Raw genomic sequence first — 18323 nt, forward strand, 5'->3', positions numbered from 1 at the left:
GGAGATGCTCTCCCCAGGTCTTTGAAGAGCCACCCCACTGACATGCAGGTCCTCACGGTGTTTGGAGCCCCGGTAAATTCCGGCAGCATGGACAGGACCCCGGCAGAGAACGGGCAGCAGATGGGACATCACGCAGGAGGAATGTCCTATTTACACACTGGTGTTTTAAAGGGCTTGCATGGTGTCCCTGACCTCCCCGCCTCACCGCTGTTCCTCAGACATTCCTGGGCTGCTTGCTGGAGCTTTTTAATGAAGCAACCAACCTTGGGAGGGAGGTACCCCCAGGGAGGCTGAAGGCATCTATCAAATGGCAAGGAACCCAAGGGATGCCTTGCTGAGGACACCAGCGCCCAGCTCCTGCCCAGGAACCTCCACACCTTTATTTTGCTCAACGCACCCAACACCCAGCCAGCTTTCAGACGAGATGGGGTACGTCCACGTGCCTGGGCAAGGTGTCACTTTCGTGGGTGGGCCAGGGAGACAACCGCTGTGAGCACCCAGGGCTTGCGTCTGATCTCATGGATGCAAGTTCTAGATTTCTTAAAAGAACACCCCGTTATGCCCCAGACAAAAGCAGAAGCCCGTCCCTGTATGCAACCACATCTCCTACTGCTTTCGAGGAGCACCCACAGGACAGCGGCTCCACCGACCCGGCCAGGGAGGAACCCCAAGCCCTCTCCGCCAGCGAGAAGCCCCGGCTGGTGTGCATCTGCCTTTGGAGATGAGAGGGGAGGGCAGGATCCATCCCTGGGCGCTGGAGCCCCAGGCAACAAGGGAGGATGCTTGGAGACCTTCAGAAAGACGGCTGCTGGAGATCAGACTTGGGGCCACCTCCTTTTCCCCCGTGGGGTCAGGGACGGCTGCCAGGCGTTTCCTACCCCTCCCCGGGCATCTGCCTGGCCTGGAGCATCGCTCGCACCCAGGAGCAGGAGAACTTCCGCCTGGGATGCTCCACTCGGGGCTTCCCTGGGCAGAAGGGGGTCCCGGGAGCTCCTGCCAGCCCTGGCATCAAGCACACTCACCCATGGGGGTGCACCCAAAAGCCAGCTTTGCCCCTGCTTGCTGGGTGTGCTCGTTGCGTGGGATGAGATAGAGAACTTTCCTGGGGAGCTCACACGCTGCACGATGCCATGGGGATGGGCTGGACCAGGGGCACAGGGGCTGCATCCCACCCTGGCAGGGCAGAACGGGGAGAGGGGACACGCCGGGGCTTTGGGGAGGACATCGGTCCGTGCTTGCCGGGCACTGGGATGGAGCTCTCCGGCGGCTCCAGGCTCCTCGCGTGGAGCGGAGCTCTTACCTTGCGGTGGAGCAGCTGGGTCTGCGGCCCTCCATTGCCTTCGACCTCATAGCGGACGCTGTTGAAGAGCGCTACGCCGTACTGCTCCTTGTAGCACCGGCAAAACTCCCCCAGCACCTTCCCCGTCTTCTCTGCAAGGGGAGAGCAGAGCTGAGTTAGGCAGGGGCTGCATTCGGGGGTCTCCTTGCCGCAGCCCCCCCCGGCACCCAGCTCAGACACCTTCCCCCTGCCCTCCCCACCCACCCAACACCTCCCGTCGCCCTCCCACCCGCCGGAGAAGGCTTTGGTGCAGGGCCACGGCTGAGCCCGCTGCCCTCTGCCCTCCCGTCCAGCTCAGGGACCAATTTGGGGTCAGCACCATCTTTTTTTGGCTTTTCATGTTAATGCCACGGATTCCTCTCCCCGGCAGGAAATTCCTGACATTAAGCTGATTCCGGCGATGCCGACGGCTTCCTGCGCCTTGTGCAGCTCCCCAGTCCCGCTCTGACCACCTCGGCTGGCTGAGATTGGGGGCCAACCCCCCTGCTCAGCCCCAAGCATCGCTCACCCCCCCAGACCCTGCTGTGCCCCCATAAGGGGCATCCTACGGAGGGGCTGGGTGGCTGCAGGCTCTGCAGCGGCGATGCTCAGGGCCAGGCATGCAGCGGGGAGACTGAAAGGGGAAAGGACAGACCGACCCCCACTGCAGTCCCCAGGTCACTCCCGCCCCGTGCGAGGCAGGGACCCCCACCACGACCCCTGCCTCCAGACCAGGGTGAGCCTGGGGTGCTGGGACAGCTTGAGCTGCTGGGTGTCCCCCTGCACCCCATACTGGAGGAGATCCCCTCCATCCCTCAGGCAGTCCCGATGCAGCCCCCTTCCCCGGCAGCCCCCCTGCCCCTTGATGCACAGGGGGGACATTGCAAACCCACCCCCAGCAGCAGGGATGGTGCTTTCCCAGCGCCGGGGTGGCAGCCACGGGAACCCCTTGCTCCTCCCAGGGCATCGGTCACGGCCGGGGAGCAGGGCTGTCCCCGCACCCCTGCCCTCTCCCCTCTCCATCCCGGCTCCAGACCCCGCGTGGGGCTCCTACCCCAAAAACCCCAGCACAAAGCGTCACAGGTCCAGGGAGACAGCTTCCCCAGAGCTGCCTTTGGCACGCAGGACCTCTACTTTGAATTTGGCTCTCAACTTTGCCCCAGAGACTCTGAAAAGGAAAGAATTTGAGTCGCCTCCAACTATTTCCGAGGGCTCAGCCTCTGCCAAGCGCTGGCGATGGGCGCGCGGAGGAACGATGCTGTCTCGGCATCCCCGGTGCGGGAGCCAGCGCGACGCTGGGGGCACGGACCCAGACCAAACAGACCCTCGCGCTGGCCCCAGCGCGGCTCGGCAGGAGCCAGACCCTCCCGCGGCAGCCACCCCAGGGCCGTGCTCGCAGTCAAGCCGGCACGAAGGAGCAGCTTGCGGCAGGGAGCTGCAAACCCCCACGGGACGAGCAGCTCCGGAGGAAAATGCCGCCCGAGGACAGCGGCTGGGGACAGCAAAACCCATCCCCGAGGAGATGCTGGCACTGCCAGCACCACGACGGGAGCAAACACCGCAGGCTCACCACGCTGGGGTTGAAAATCCCTTTAAATTTAAGCAATCTTTTTTTTGCAGCAAAGAACGAGACGCCTTCTTGTCCCAGCAGAGAAATTCCTCACCCCCGATTTTGGCATTTTCTCCGGGAAAAGCCAGAGCTCGCAGTCAGGCCGCGCTCGCGTCCGCGCCACACCTCTGCTGCACCCCCCGTCTGCACAGCCGGGCGGTTTTGGCCAGGGCTCTGGGCAGCGATGCTGACAGCCCAGATTTAAAAGGACATTTTGAGGTTTCATTTCCTTTCAGTTCATGGGAAAAAAAGAGCCCCCGGTTCCCCGGGCAGGCGAGACGGCTTAGTCACTCATTCTTCCCTGATTAACGACGGGGCCAATTAAAGTCTTAAGTAAATGGAAAAGCAAAAGTCGGTTGCTTGCAGACATTGAAACAAAAGATTTGCGGTTAAATACCGAAGGTGACCACCTCTGCCCCAGCCCAGAAGCCCCTCCGGGGTGCAGCGGGGGTGCGGGGGGCCACCAGTGCTCCCTGCCCGGCGCCCACTGGCATTGCCCCTCGGGGAGGTGACAGCAGGCAGGGAGGGACCCACAGTGGGGTCCGGAGGAGGTGGCCAGCGGCGTGGCGAGGAGGTGGGTGACACAGGGTGACACCGGATTCGGCAAGACCTGGACTGCCAGCGGCGGTACAGCTGGGCTTCGCTTGAGAGCAGAGGGTGGGAAGCCCACGCTGGTGATGCCAGTGGGTGCCCTGATCCCCCCCATGCCCGTAGCACCCTGTGCGGGGCTCATGCCCCACATGGCTTAGCCACCCACTGGCCCCTTCACCAGGCTGGGCAAAACCTCCCAGCTACCGAGAGCATCCTCTTCCCCCCCGGCTGCACAACCGAGGCCACCCACGAGCGGCCGTCCCTCCATGAGCCGCTTCAGCCGTGCGTCCAGCCAAGAGCTGGCGGGGTCTGGGGACAAGGGGCCATCCAGGGAGCTCTGTCCCCCACCTCCTCCCAGCCCCACAGCCGAGCTCCCTGCCGAGGGAGCGATGGGGCTCGGCTGGCTCCCACCCAGCCACCACCCTGTCCTGGGCGCGGGCTCAGACACCCACAGCGACGCGCTCCAGCAAGCTGGCTGCACACGCAGGGACCGCACAGGGCGGTGCCGGCTGTCCCCAACCGCCTACAGACAGGGCTCTCCCGGTGCCACCACCCCGGTCCCCATGTCACCAAGCCCCACGCACTGCAGACAGCACCGTGCAGAGACTGCTCCCCAGCGCAGGCTCCAGCACATCCCTCCGGTTCCTGGCCAGGCAGGGGGAAGCCACCAGCTTTGTGGTCGCAGAGAGTGCCATTGGCACCCACCAACGCCCCAGCACCTCTGATCACAGCCTTCATCTGCTCCTCAGCCTCCGGTTCCCCTCCCTCTCTCCCCAGCCGTGCCCATGACTAAGCCGCACGTGGCGGCTGCAGGCAGAGATAAAGCGGCTCTGCAGGAGCTGCCTGCGCACGGGGAGGGCAGAGAAAGGGCTCCGGGCACCCCAGCCACCGGGCAGACCCCTGAGGCCAGGCTGGACACGGGGCTGGGTGGGATGCTGGGAGCAAGGAGTAGGGTCCAGGAAGAACTTCTTCCCTCTGAGGGTGACAGAACTCTGGCCCAGGCTGCCCAGGGAGGCTGTGGAGTCTCCTTCTCTGGAGATATTCAAGCCCCGCCTGGACGCGGTGCTGTGCAACCTGCTCTGGGTGACCCTGCTTGGGCAGGGGGTTGGACTGGGTGACCCACAGAGGGCCCTGCCAACCCTGAACATTCTGTGATTCTGTGATCAGCTCTGCACCCCCAGCCATGCTCCAGCCCTCCCTGCCCGGTCCCCGCGGACCCTCCCCATCACCCAGCCAGGCAGCACGGCCACGGTGAGCGCAGCAGGGCAGGCAGCTGCCATGAGGACACCCCGGCAGCACGACGAAACAGGCAGCACGGGTTTGCCCTTGTCCTGGATGACGCCCGAGGCTCATCTGGGTGAAATCGGCCAGGAGAGGCAGCTCCTGCTCCTGCTCCTGCTCCTGCTCACCCCCCCGACCGGTTGTGCCACCACAGCCGCCGCCGAGGCCACAGCAGTGCCAGCGCAATGGCACAGGCTGGCAGGAAGGCAACAGCCCCAGAGCAGCTGCTCCCCAAAGGCATGTGCAGCCCTCAAGTATGGAGGGGTCACGGCCCGGCCAGAGCAACCCTGGTCCGGTTTTTGTCCCTTTGAACCAGGGCAGGAGGTGGATCTCTGCCTCAGATGCCTCCAAAAGCCATGGCAAGCTGCCCAAGCTGGTCCAGCAGTCTGTACTGGCTGTGGCCATGCCCTTGGAAGCATCTCCAGCACCAGCAGCAGCCCCACACACACACAGACCGAGGCAGAAACCAGCTCTTATCCCGACCTCCCACATGACCAGGGTCAGCCCCAGCTCCAGCACCTCTTAGAGCAAAGCCAAGGGGAAAAACGAGCCACGAGCTCCAGGTCCAGCCCAGAGACCTTATCGCCTGGAGAACAGCACGGCCAGCTCTACCATATCCTGCCCTCCAGCTGCCTGTATTTGCTGCCTGCGGTTCATCTCACCGTGGTGGGGAGATGGGGCTCCAGAAACACCATCCTGGCAGCCCCTGGCTTGCAGAGAGCCCTGCCAGCACGAGTGCGTGGCCAGCACTTGATTTCCTCACTACCCTCGAAATCATGTGAAAATGAGAGTGATGCTTTAAATAGCCCAGGCCGCGGCCGGCAGAGTCAGCAGATCTGGCAGCGCGGAGGTCAGATCCTGCGCAGGTTCTGCTGCAAAGTTTGCCTGGCCGTCACCCAAGAGCGGTGCCCTTCTTGCTCACCGAGGATGGAGAAGGAGAGGATGAACCCACGACCTGCGGAGGTATCTGCAGGATCGGGGCTGCCGCAGCATCACAGCATGGCCCAGGCAGGACAGAGCCCGGCAAGGACAGCGATGTGGCTCAGCTCGGGTGGCTCCACGGGGCCGGGGACCAGCTCGGCCTCCCCCAGCACCAGGCTGAGCCGCACGCCGCCGGGCAGGCTCCGCTGGGATGCTTGGCAAAGCTGCTCTTCGGATGAGCATCCCCCTCGTACCCCCGCAGAGACAGCCGATGAGCTGAGGTTGGGGATGTCCCTTCCCCTTTCCTGACTTGCCAGGGCAGCAAAGGGTTAAAGCTTAAGGGGAAAAGGTAGGGGAGGGTGCACTGCTGCTCTGCACCCAAAATAGCCTTCACCCCTCCGTGCCCCAGCAGCACCCAGGCCAAGGTGCTGGCAGCCGTGCCTCTGGGGACGCAGAGCTGCCTCCTGCTCCCCGGCTGGTCCCCAGGACACGGCCACCGTGCTCGGGGGTCCCCCCCAGGGACAGGGAGCAGGTCCCCGAGCTCTGAGCAGGGGGGCATCGCCGCAAGCATGCATGGCCGGGGGGGAGCACCCCGGCTGCACCCAGGGGACGGGGCTCTCCCAGACGCACCCCGCGGGGCGGTGTGGGGACAGCGGGCGCTGGGTGCTCCGCGGCTGAGCTGCCGATGCCCGGAGCAGCGCCTGTACCCCCGCGCACCCCAACACGCACATACCCACGCGCAACACGTGCTCAGACACGCACACGCGTGCACAGACACGCACTCACCCCTGCACACGCACGCACCCGCGCACGCTCCGGGGAGGCGGGAGGCCAGAACCTGACAAATCCGAGCGGGAACAGTCATCTGCAGCCTCCCTTCAGCCCACAGCCCGTTTTGCAAGCCCAAAGCTCCGCGTCCCTCGCGCCAGACGCACCCCTCCAGAGCTCGTGTCATCCCTCCGCCGCTACTTCAGTATATTTGCGGGGGGTGAGGGTGCCTTTGAAATCCCAACCTTCCCCGGGAGCCCCCCTGGGAGCCCCCCTGGGTTTATGCAGCTGAGACGAGTGGGAGCAGGAGCGGCAGCTGGGAGCAGGGCGCCCAAGCCCTTGTGGGATGCCGCAGGGATGCCTCACCGGAGGCAGGGAATTTTCCCCTTGGTCCAGAAAATGAAAAAAAAAAAAAGAATTAAAAGTAAAAAAAAAAAAGAATTTAAAAAAAAAAAAGACAAAAAAGCTCATTGAAGCAGAGCCCCTGGGGCGGCTGAGCTGTGGCCCCCGCACTCGTGACGAAACCTCGCCTGGCTCATTTCCCCCGGCCCCCGCGGGACAGCCTGAGTCAGCGGGGCCGGAGGAAAGCCCCAGCTCCCCCCTGCCCCCACGCAGGCGCCCCGTGTCCCCTTGCTGTCCCCTCGCCACCAGCTCAGCAAAGGGGTGACGGCACCGGGATGTGTTTTCAGAGCAACGGAGGAGCGGACATCCCGGGGGGGCCATGCACTTGAGGGGGCCGTGCCATCACGTCCCTTTGCTGGGTGTCCCTACCCCAGTGCCGTGGTAGTGATGGCCAGAGCTGTGGTGGCCACGGCCCTTAGGACAGCCCGCTGGCAGGGGACCTGTGAGCAGCGTGTGCTGGCCCAGCCAGGCTTGCCAAGGCTGCTGGAGAAGGAGTTAATCACTAATTTAGCTAGTAAATGATTAGCGAGCGGAGGCCGGTTGCTGGGGGAGCGCAGGCTCCCAGCAGCCCCAGAACTGGTGGCACAGACAGGGACATCCACGGGCTGGCACACGGTGCCACCAGCCCGGCCATCTCCCACCTCGGGGAGGCAGGAACGGAGGGAAGGTGATTTCCACCCAGATAAAAGCAGCAAAACCGAAAGGGCCCCTCCTCGCCCGGCCACCGGCTCCTGGCCGCAGGCACTGCTTGCGGGGACAGTCCCGTGGCATCCCCGGCTGTCCCCAGCGTGCCAGGCAGCGGGTGCCCACCCAGCGGTTCCCACGGCTGGCGGGCACTGGGGGTAGCGGAGGCACCAGCATCCCACCCGCACCCAGCAGGAGGGGAGCTGGGGAGGACAGGGTGCACACGCTGCCCGGAAAGCCACCCGAGCACTGACTTGCCCACACCAACCCCCTGCCGCCATCCTGCCCCTCGTGTCCTCTCTCGGGCTGCTCCGGTTCTTCCCAGCAGCCCGGGAGGATGATGAGGGTGGCTCTTCCAGCACGGGAAACCGAGGACAAGCCCATTGCAGGGAGGTTGATGCTGGTTGCTGGGCTGGGTCACCCCTTGCAGCAAGGCTGCTCCAGCAATCCCGCACCGCTGCCTGGTCTCAGTGGGCCCAGGGGGGCTGCGTGCCGCCCCCCGGCCACCCTCGCATGCCCCAGATCCTGGCGTGATGCAGACAGCACGTCTGGGCATCCCCCACCGAGGGTGCACGGCATGGCAAGGATGGGGTGCTGAGCCAGACCTGACACCAGCAGCACCCTCTGAGCCCCGAGCAGCACCTGCAGCTGCTGAGCGGTGACCCACGGGCACAGGCTGTCCCCGCCGGGCACAGAGCCCCGCTGCTCTGCCACCCGCTCGTCCCTAGCAGATTGTAGGAGCGGCAGCGTGACCGGACACGCGATGGCTCTGGGCAGGCTGAGCATCAGCAACGCCGCGACAGCGAGCAGAAGGGACGGTGCAGGAGGTGCCCCTGTCAGCGCGGCACCGAGGAGAGCCCAGAGCCGCTGCACGTCCCTGCAGGGAGCCGGGCGAGCACCCCGCGGCACCGACGGGTGCACCCGAAGGGTTAAGCCCCGGCCGGTTTCAGGGATTTGAATCTGAGTTCATTTCCACCCAGAAAACACAAACCCCTTCACAGGGGCCTGACTCAGCCCGGCTGAGCATCCCTTGAGCATCCTCCGGGGAGGGGTCTTCCAGTCTGGGTGCCCAGGACCGGGGTTGGTGGGGCACCAGCTCCCCACCCGGGGGGACACGGTGGCAGAAAAGGGGCTGAAGGAGGGTTCGTTCCTGACAGCAGCAAAACGCAGGGGCTGACCTGGTAGCGCTTCGGATTTTCCCCTCTCATGTGCGCCAGGAGAGACTGAAACAGGGAAAAACAAACCAGAGAGCGGGAAGAGCAGAGACCGGGGAGAGCTTCCCCCCTCACCTCCCCGCACCCAAACGCACCCTTCACACCAACCTGCTCAAAACCAGCCCGGGGCATTTCTGCTCCAGGGCGCTACTGGGATTTAGACTGAGCTAATCCGTAACGGAGCGAGAGCGGAGGCTGCTCCGGGTGCCTGCCCCAGCTCTTCGGGCTCTCCACTGCTGCCCGCAGCCAGGGCACAGCCCAGCACCGGGGACCCGGTCGGACGGGCATCACCGCCTGGCACCAGCGCTACTCCAAAATCCGTCGGGAATATTTTCAGCTACAAACCAGCGCAGAAGCACGGCCCGGGTGGAAAGGGGACGGACACGTCCTGCCAGCCCCGGTGCTGGGACGAGCCGAGCGGCCGGCTGCCCTCTGACTCACGCCGTTGCGGGGAAGGGTGGGCAGGACCGGGGCTGAGCAGCAGGAAGGGATGAGGCAGCGGAGCCTCAGAGGAGAAACCAGATGGGCCCAAGCCTGAACCGGTTCATCATCCTCTCTGGCCCTGCCGTTGCCACACGAGGCTCTGCCCCCGGATGAGTCAGAAGCGCCCGCCGTGCCAGCTCGGGGCTGGGGCACCCGTCGGGGACACGGCTTTCTGCTTCGCCACCTGCCTGCTGCACCCTCCACCAGCACCCCGCGGCATCCCCCGTCCCCACCGCGTCCCTGGGGCCGTCCCCGGGGACGCTCGGGGGGTCTCACCCCGCCGTGGCAGCACCCACCGCGCTCCCAGCGCCGCGCCCAGCCGCGGCCGTTGCACAACGCCCACAGCAAACAAACCTGCCGAAGCGGGGCCGTGCCCGGCGCGGCGGCGGGAGGATCCAAAGCAGACCACGAAATCCACGGGGCCGAAAGCGAAGGAGCACGTTCAGCAGCGGCTCCTCATCCTAGGAACAGCCGAAAAACCCCGACGGCGCTCTGGGCCGCGCTTCGGACACCCTTCGCCCGCTGCTCCTGCTCCCCAATCCCAACCACGACGCCGGACTCAGCCCCCTCCATCAGCCCCACTCCCGCGGCTCAGGGCCGCATCCAGCCCAGCGGGCAAGGGATTCGTGTCCGGCTACGTGCCGGCGGGTGTTTTCCCGCAGCGCGGATGCCGGTCTCCTGCTGCTCCCCTGGAACAAGGCTGCTGCGGGGCTGCGTGCGAGGAATGTGCTTGTGAATAAAAAAAACAGCATTAGGGGCCTTTGAACATCTCCCGAGAAGCTGGACTGAGCCCAGCGCGGGATGTCTGCCCTGAACCTCCCCGCCCAAACAGGCTCCCAGGGGTGGGGGCAGGAGGAGGTCACAGAATCACAGAATATTGGGGATTGGCAGGGTCCTCTGGGGGTCACCCAGTCCAACCCCCTGCCCAAGCAGGGTCACCCAGAGCAGGCTGCACAGCACCGCGTCCAGGCGGGGCTGGAATATCTCCAGAGAAGGAGACTCCACAGCCCCTCTGGGCAGCCTGGGCCAGGGCTCTTCAGAGGGAAGAAGTTCTTCCTCATCTTCAGCTGGAGCTTCCTCTGCTTCAGTTTGTGCCCATTGCCCCTTGTCCTGTCGCTGGGCACCACTGGACAGAGTCTGGCCCCGTTCTCCTGACCCCCACCCTGCAGATATTTCGAGGCATTTCTAAGGTCCCCTCGCAGCCTTCTCGTCTCCAGGCTGAACAACCCAGCCCTGCCTGATCCAGGCAAGACCCCCCTGCCCCAGCCCTTCCCCTCGGAGCAGCCCTGCCTTCAGGGGCGATGCTCCAAAGCCATGGGGCGCAGGTGCCCACGCAGGCACCCCAGCTGGGCTAAACCCACCCAGTCCCAAAGGGCCACCCGCCCGGTGGGCACAGGGACCAGGTTCAAGCCCATCAGAAGAGGTGATTGCATTCACAGGACAACCAGGATATGTCCCACGGGCAGTGAGGGGGCTGTGGGGAGATGAGGTATCCCCCTCAAGCTGGGCATCATCCCCAAAACCCCGCGCTGGACCAGGACCTGCTGCCCTCATCCTGGCTGCGGTCAGGTCACCCCATGTGTCCCTTGTCCCCCCAGTTTCTGGCCAGGCTGGAGAAGAGCTTCCAAGCCTTTGGTGCTCACCCCACAGCGGGTGCTGCCCCACAGCAGGGTGGGTCCCACCGCAGCCCCTCCCCAGATAAGGCACTGCTCATCCACCGGCACCGGCCCGGCAGCATTGCATCTGCCCTGGCATGGCGCAACCCCCACCGCGGCTGAGCCGACGCCGGGGCGCAGGCAGCGGGCACCCACGCGTCCTTCGGGCACCCACGCATGGCCCCGTGGCACCCGGGAGCTGCGGGACCAGGGCGGTCCCCAAGGCAAAGGGGCCAGATCAAACTTGGGCATCTCCAGGTCTCTCACGCTCCAGGTTCTGGGCACAGCTGTGGGTGGGTGGTCCTTGCTCCGGGATGTCCCCATAAATGCTTCTGGGCTCAGCGGGGACGAGCAGCTGGCCCCCTCGTGCCCAGCCCCAGGGAGAGGAGCTGAACCTGGCACGCTCTCCCTCTGCCAAGCTGGCCGGTGCCAGCGGGAAACCCAATCCAGCACCATGGGAGGAGAGCAAACAAAGACTTTTATGTACATCGAAAGAAAAAACAACCCAAGGTATTTGAACAAAACAGCCCTGAGCCTGTTCTGGGCTCTGCCACAGGCCCTGCTGCTGGGGGGGTTCCTGTGCCCGGCTCCTCCACGAGGCCGGGGCAGGAGAGAGCGGCTCCACCAGCCCCGCAGTGCCCGTCCCACCCCACGCCTGCTCCCTCCTCCCCACAGAGGGCAATGCCCCAGCCGAGGGCAGCCACAGGCTCAGTGTCTCCCATGGCCGAGGATGCTCCAGAAGCACCACAGCCCCTGGTGAACCATGGACACCCCGGGCTGGTGGGCACCCATCCCATGGGGCTGGCAGCCAGCGCCCGGTGGCACGGAGCATCACCGGTGCCTTCCTCGAGGGTGGGCAGCAGCCAGCAGAGCAAAGCAGCTCCTAGGCAGAGGCAAGGCAGGGATGTTCCCAAAGCAGGGATGTTCCCAGTATGGGGACATTCCCAAGGCAAGGCTCTGTCCTTGTCTCAGGTGATGTCCTGGACGCGTTGGGATCAGAGGAAGGGGCTCAGGATGTTTCCCATGGCTGAGCCACCACTGCTTTGGGTGCCTGGGAGCTGGCAGCCCTGCTCTCCTGTCCCACGCAGCAGCACCAAGGTCACCCCAGCTTTGGGACACATCCCTTCATGCAGGGAAACCCCCCCATGGGGCACCACGCCTAGAGCTGAGCAGAGCTGGCAGAGGGAAGGAGCCAGGGCAAGCGCCCCATGCCCCAGCAGCCACCAGCGTAGCTGGAGGGGAGGAAGGTCCTGCCCCAGGTCCCCTCCCAGCTCCAGGGCAGAGTGTCCCATCCATCCCTGATGCATGGGGACGTCCCATCCTGGGGACTCCCATAGCAGAGGGGTCCGAGCCCCCCCAGAGCGGGCCTGGGAGCCCGGCTGCAGGCAGGGACAGATCCCTGCCGGGGAAGGGCAGGAGGGCATGGAGAAAGGCACCATATTCTACCAGCCGGAGCCAGGACCTGCGCCGAACGCCGCTGCCCTTTCCCTTTGAAAAGGGGGAAAAGGTGGAGTTTTACTCCTTCCTCCCGCTCTGGTCCAGGCGGCTGGGAGGAAATCTGCTCGCAGTGAGCAGCTCTGCTCTGCTCTGCCCCTTCCTCGCCTCCCGGATCCCCCGGCACCAAGGTCTCCATCAAGCCAGTGCGGGCACATCCAGGCACGGGGCAAGGCTCGGGGGCCAGCCGGGGGCTGGGGAGGGGGCACAGCTGCTGCCTGGGCATCTCATGGCCGGGCACCATGGGCTGCAGCACAAAGGTGCGGTGACGCCTTCTGCAAACTGGGTGGTGGGACCAGACCCGGGTCTCACAGAGGCAAAGCGGGTGCTCAGCGTCGGGCTGGAGAGCTGGTGCTCGCCTGCCTTCAAGCCTCGGCCCAGCCAGCTCCATGGATAAGCATCTCTGGATCCCTCCAGCCCTTCCGCCTGCTGAAAAGCTCCGAGATGCGCAGAGCCTAGGGTCTTGGTAGCGTGGGAGGCAGGAGCCCCATCCCACAAGCAGACAGCTTTCCAACTTCCCCCCCAGCTCCTCGCTCGTTGGGAGCAAGGGCAGGGCGGCCGCCGGCTGCGTTGTGAAATAAAGCCTGGCTGCAGGATGCTATGAGGGGGATGGAAATGGGACGGGTGGGTCCCATGCCGCTCCTTCCTCACGGGCTGGGACCGGGCTCCTGCCCACAAGGCTGCTGCAGGGTCTGTCCATGGGACCCACCACCCACTGCATCTCCATGGACCATGGCTGTCTGCACGTCCGACCCTGGGCTCTTTCGGTGGCTGTTTTGGTGACTGTCCCCATACCCACGTGGCACCTTTGCTGCTCCCAGTGTGGGGCCGGACCAGCAGCACCGTGGCTGTGGCAGAGCCATGGGTGGGAGCCAGCGGCTTGCTGCAACCTGCTGTGGGGCTCAGGCAGAGGGACGGGAGCCGGTCGGTCCCCACGAGGGTGGGATGGAGCTGACAGGGGTGTGCCAAGAGGCGCTGAGCCTCCCCGGGCTCAGAGCCAGCCTCTGCAGCAATTTGGGGGCAGGAGGGAGGCGAGGGCTTGGGAAATCCCAGCTCGTGGCTGTGCTTCCCTTGCTGGGTCCCTGCAATGGGTTTAGGGGTGTCTGATATTGCAGTGGTGGGGGCCCTGGTCTGCAGGGTGCTTTTCTCTCCCTGGGCTGACCCGAGGGCCCAAGGAAAGCTCCGAGGTGCGATGCTGGGTCTGCTTCTCCTGTCCCCAACCCTCCTGCTCCCAGGCAGAGCAGGGATGCCCTCCGTGCATGTCCCAGCTTGCTCAAGGCAAGGCCTTTGGATAAGCCCTTGCTGGGGGAGGCAGGGAAAGCCGCCCCGGGAGGGAAAGCAGGCTCTGCCCCTGGGGCTTCCTCCTGCCCACATGAGAAGGCCACTAGCACAAGAAGCCCTCGCAGCCGGTGATGTCCCCTGCTCCAACACGCTGGCTCCTGCGAGCCCTGTGCCCCGACACAGCGGCTGGAGGTAAGCCCCGGCTTGCCAGAACCAGCCCTTCCCTGCTGGCAGGGAGCCCTGACATGCCAGGGGAGTTATTTATTTCATGATGAAAGAAGACACACACTTCGTTACGAGAAACCACTCCACATCTCCAGCACATTGCAGCACCGATCCCTCCGAGCCTCCCCGCATCAGTCCCGCCCCGGGGCAGGGTGAGGGTTTCAGCCTCCAGACCAACCCCAGAGCCCATCACCAGCAGCCACCGCCTCCCGGACTGGCTGGAGCTGATCTGCGGCCAAGGCTAGCAAACGAGCGTCGTGCTTAAGGAAGCCACAGCAAACCTCTTCCCGGTGCCGGCAACCTCCCCGTCCCCGCGACACACCGCAGCCAGGCGCCTTTCGGTGTTTGCCAGGCACCTCCCGACCCGACCCCGCAGCCCACCCTGTCAGCACCCAGCCTCCCGGCAGGAGAAGGATGCTCCTCGGTGGCACTGGGGACACGCAGCCACCGATGCCCGACACGGCTCGCTGGAGGGGGAAGGCTGTGGGGCCAGCACCGGGGGTGAGGCTCGGCATCATCTCTGCCACCATTGCGTGGGCTGGTGTCTGTAGGAAGTCCCACCCCAAATTAACAGCTGGTTTGCTCTGCAATTAACGGCCTGGCGACTCCCTGGAGATGCCAGAACAAGGTGTCAGCTCCCAGGGACACTCCCTGCGCTGCCGCCCACCTCCCCATCCCTCTGTCCTCGGTGACACCCAGCACTCCGGGTGCTTGGGACCAGCAGCCCCACGGGGCAGACCCACCCAGCTCCTGCCAGCCATGCTCCCCCTCACCCCGCTGGAGAAGGGATCCATGGGCCTGGGGTGCACGAGGGAAGGAGTTATTCCAGCACGAGGGAAAAGCTTCATCCAGCCCCTTGCTGAGGCACCTAATGTCCTGGACAGGAGGGGACACTGCAAAAACCCAAGACACCCAGTGACATCTCAGCTTTCCTGGGAGCACTGGCAGGACACCCCATGCCTGCCACCCTCGTGTCCCCAGGCGATGAGGTCTATGCTGGGCATCCTTGCGCAAGGATGGGGAGCCAGTCCCTGCTCCAGCCTGTGGAGCAGGTCAGGAGCGGCTCCCAACCCACATCTGGGAGGAAGAGGAAGAAGAGGAGGAAGGCAGCCGAAGGGTGTAGACAAAGAAGCTGGGTGACTCAGGCCAGAACGATGTCCAAGGCAGGGCAGCAGAAGGAAGCACACACTGGTCGCAGAGACCCTGGAGAACGGCTTGCAGGAGCTGCAGGCAGCACTGCCTGAAAGACGCCCCGGTGTAGACCACACGCCCTGGGCCGCCCCGTCAGCCCCAGCGCAGTGGAGCATCCCCGGTGCTGGCAGGGATGCTGCCAGCACGCCTGCTCAGGCAGCAGGAGAGCGGTCCAGCCCCACCCACACCACCAGTGGGAGGAAAGACCCTGGTCCTGGGCCACCAGCACGTAAGTCACGCGCGTGTGGCTCGTGACCTCCTGGAGATGTTGGCATCGGACTCACCGCAGCCACCGCCATGTGGGCTGGGACACAGCCTGGGACCTTCGCAGCATGGGACCTTCGCAGCATGGCTTTGACGGCAGAGGTCCTGATGCAGAGGGGACCACACTGTGATGGCATGAGAAGGCTTTGCACCACCTCCCTCCTGCCTTCAACCCACCTGCGGTGCTCAGAGCTCCGCTCCCAGCAGGGGTGAAGGATCTGGCCCAGGCTCTCGCCGTCTCCCCACAGCCCCAGGGGTTGCTCCGTGCCCAGCTGGCACAGTTCTGCCGCTGTCAGGGGGCTGCAGCCACCGGGAGCACTGCCAAGCCCAGAGAGCTCCCATCCCTGCTGCAACTGGGGGTCACATCAGCCCGGGCACCTCCTCCAAACTCCCCAGAGCTGTGAGGACAACTGGGAGCCGTCCCTTGGAGAGGGGCTGGATCCCACCCTGGGCGCCGGCAGGAGCAGCGGCGGCAGGGAACAGGCCGAGCGAGGCAGGAAAACCCAGAGTTTTCCCCACCGCGTTGCTTTGCATGCCTGACAGCAAGTCGTGCCTTGCCTGTCGGGGTGCGGCCCCTCCCAGCTCCGTGGGCTCTCCAGCCAGCGAGGAGCCCGGGCAGAAAGCAGAGAGGTGCTTAGGGAACCCAGTGGGCTCCAGTCTCTCCCAGGGAGGTGTCCCAGTGCAGGTACAGGTCCCCCCCTACTCACCCCGAACCTTCAGAGCTGGAGCATGGCACAGGACATGTACCAGCCCCATCCCCAATTTCACAGAAAAACTCGCCCTGCAGCCCCCAGCCCCTGAGCACAGCTGAAACCCCCCGGTGTCACAGCTCGCTCCCTGCCGGGGCGCAGCCACCCAGCCCGGCCTCGCAAACACCCAATTTCTGGCCCAGCAGAGACAGATTCCTGCCTAGGAAACCCAGACAGGCTTTTCCTTGTTGTTCTTCAGGATTAAGACCCCAGGGCTTGGACAGGGAGCAATGCCTGTACGGAGAACCACTCAGTCAAAGGGAGCTTCGGGACGTGCTTTGGACCCGAACGCGCTGCGGGGAGCAGCCGCCCGCAGACCCGAGCCAGCGCAGCCTCACGGTTCAGCCGTGTCGAGCTTCGACGACGCAACACGAAAACCCCACGGCGCGTTACAAGCTCTCCTTCCAAGCTGGAAAACCTGCCGGCGTCCCGCCGAGCCGCATACCACGTAAGCATTCCTGCCAGCCGGATGGGCTCCACCGCCCGCCGCCAGACATCGAGTCCACCAGCGCCGGACCCACGGCAGCTTTTCCCCCCCCATAGCCCTTGGGGAAAATAGATTTCAGAGCCGCTCCCGTGGTTTTATGGTGGAGACAGAGGAGAAGTATGGCACAGCCAGCTCCAAAAGGCCGGCGCTCCCCGAGCCCTTGAGCTCTCGGCTCGGCGCACAAGGTCCAGCGCGAAGCCGCTGGGAGCGACGAGGTGCGGCTCGGCGGGGGGGTTGCTCAGCCCGGCGGAGAGGAGAAGCTTTTCAGCCTGGGGAGCCGAAACCACGGCCGGAGCACGAAAGGGCTCGGAGGTCAGGTCCTGCCCGCTCGGGAGCCGCGGGGAGCAAAGCGCCCGCATCGCAAGTGACGCAAGGCGGCTCGGGGGGGGGGGGGGGGCACAGCACCCCGACGGGGGGGTGACCCCACTTACGGCGGGTCAAGCAAGACACTGCTGGCGACAATTAGCAGCCCTGCCCGCCCCGCCGTCGCTTGGCACAAACCCGTGCCTGTGCAGAAGCCGTAATCCCGCGCCCGGCGATTCCCGGCCGCAGTCACCCCTGCGACTCAATAGCCACATTGTCACCCTTCCCCGACCCACCGTGGTGGGGGGGGGACACGACTGCTGTCTCCTGCCCGCGCAGGCGTGGGGCATCCCGGGGGGGCAGCCAGTCCTTTCCCCCACCCCAGAGCCCCTGGGGGGGCTTCCCTAGGGATCCCCCAGCACTGACAAGGGGGAGAAAGTTCATCCGCCGGCCCAGCCCCAGCAAACCCCACGTTGACAGTGGTTTCCCCGCACAGGACCCGGCTTGCCAGCATCCCCCCGGAGCCCAGCTCCCCCCCCCGCCCCCCCTTCCCTCCCCACAGCCCGGGGAAGCTCAGCGCACGAACACGCTCCCCGGAGCCAACACAAACACCCCCGGCACAACCCAGCCTTTCATTGGGGAGGCAGACAGGCACCTCGGGTACCCCCCCCCGCCCCCCCGGGCTGTGCCCAGCCAAGGAGACAGGCAAAAACACAGGGAAACCGCAACGTGGGGGAAAGGGAAAAAGAAAAAAAAAAAAGTTTAAAGTCCGGGAGGGAGGGGAAGAGCAGGCTCCGGGAACACGGGGAGGGGGGCGGGGGGGTGTCCCCCCCCCCAACCCGGATCGAAGAGAGGGATGGGGAGAGCCCGGCTGGGCTAAGGGGAGGGGGGCAGCGCGCCGGGGGCTCACCCGCGATGTGCTGGCGGCGACCCTCGTCCAGGTGCGTGGAGACCACATCTCCCATGGCGAGCGGAGCCGGGCCGGGCCGGGCCGGGGCGGGAGGAGGAGGAGGAGGAAGGCAGCGCCCGGGGCGGGCAGGCAGCGCGGCTCCCCACGGCCGCCCCAGCTCCGCCGGCCACGCCCCCCGCCCCGCAGGCCACGCCCCCTCCCCGCCGCGCCCCCCGCCCCCGGCCTCCCCCCCCCTCCACTAATTACCCGTTGTAATTTGCTCACTGGGGGAGGGGGGAGGCTCCGGGCGAGCGGCTGTGACCCCCCCCATCCCCGCCGACCCGGGGGGGCGGTGGGTGCCGGGGGGCGGCTCAGCCCGGTGTTGGTCCCCGGTGCCCCCCGGTGCCGGGCAAACCAGCTCGGTCCTGGCACCGCCCCCCCCCCCGCCATCGCTTCCCGGGGTGATTTCAACACCCGCTGCTCCCTCCCGACCTGCGCCCTCGCACCCGGGGCC

The 18323-nt window shown here is 65.5% G+C and overlaps 1 protein-coding gene across 1 annotated transcript in view; it reads right to left on the minus strand.

Moving 5' to 3' along the window:
• NIBAN2 (niban apoptosis regulator 2) overlaps positions 1 to 17988 on the minus strand; it is a 33862-nt gene extending 15874 nt beyond the window's left edge. Inside the window, exons 1-2 of the mRNA XM_075439521.1 lie at positions 17831 to 17988; positions 1301 to 1431 (exon numbers count right to left, since the gene is read on the minus strand). Of these exons, the coding sequence (XP_075295636.1) occupies positions 1301 to 1431; positions 17831 to 17885 (186 nt within the window). The 5' untranslated portion in view covers positions 17886 to 17988. The remainder of the gene's footprint in view (positions 1 to 1300; positions 1432 to 17830) is intronic.
• Positions 17989 to 18323: the final 335 nt, after the last annotated feature.

The sequence above is a fragment of the Opisthocomus hoazin genome, chromosome 19 (genome assembly GCF_030867145.1).
Source record: "Opisthocomus hoazin isolate bOpiHoa1 chromosome 19, bOpiHoa1.hap1, whole genome shotgun sequence".
NCBI lineage: Eukaryota > Metazoa > Chordata > Aves > Opisthocomiformes > Opisthocomidae > Opisthocomus > Opisthocomus hoazin.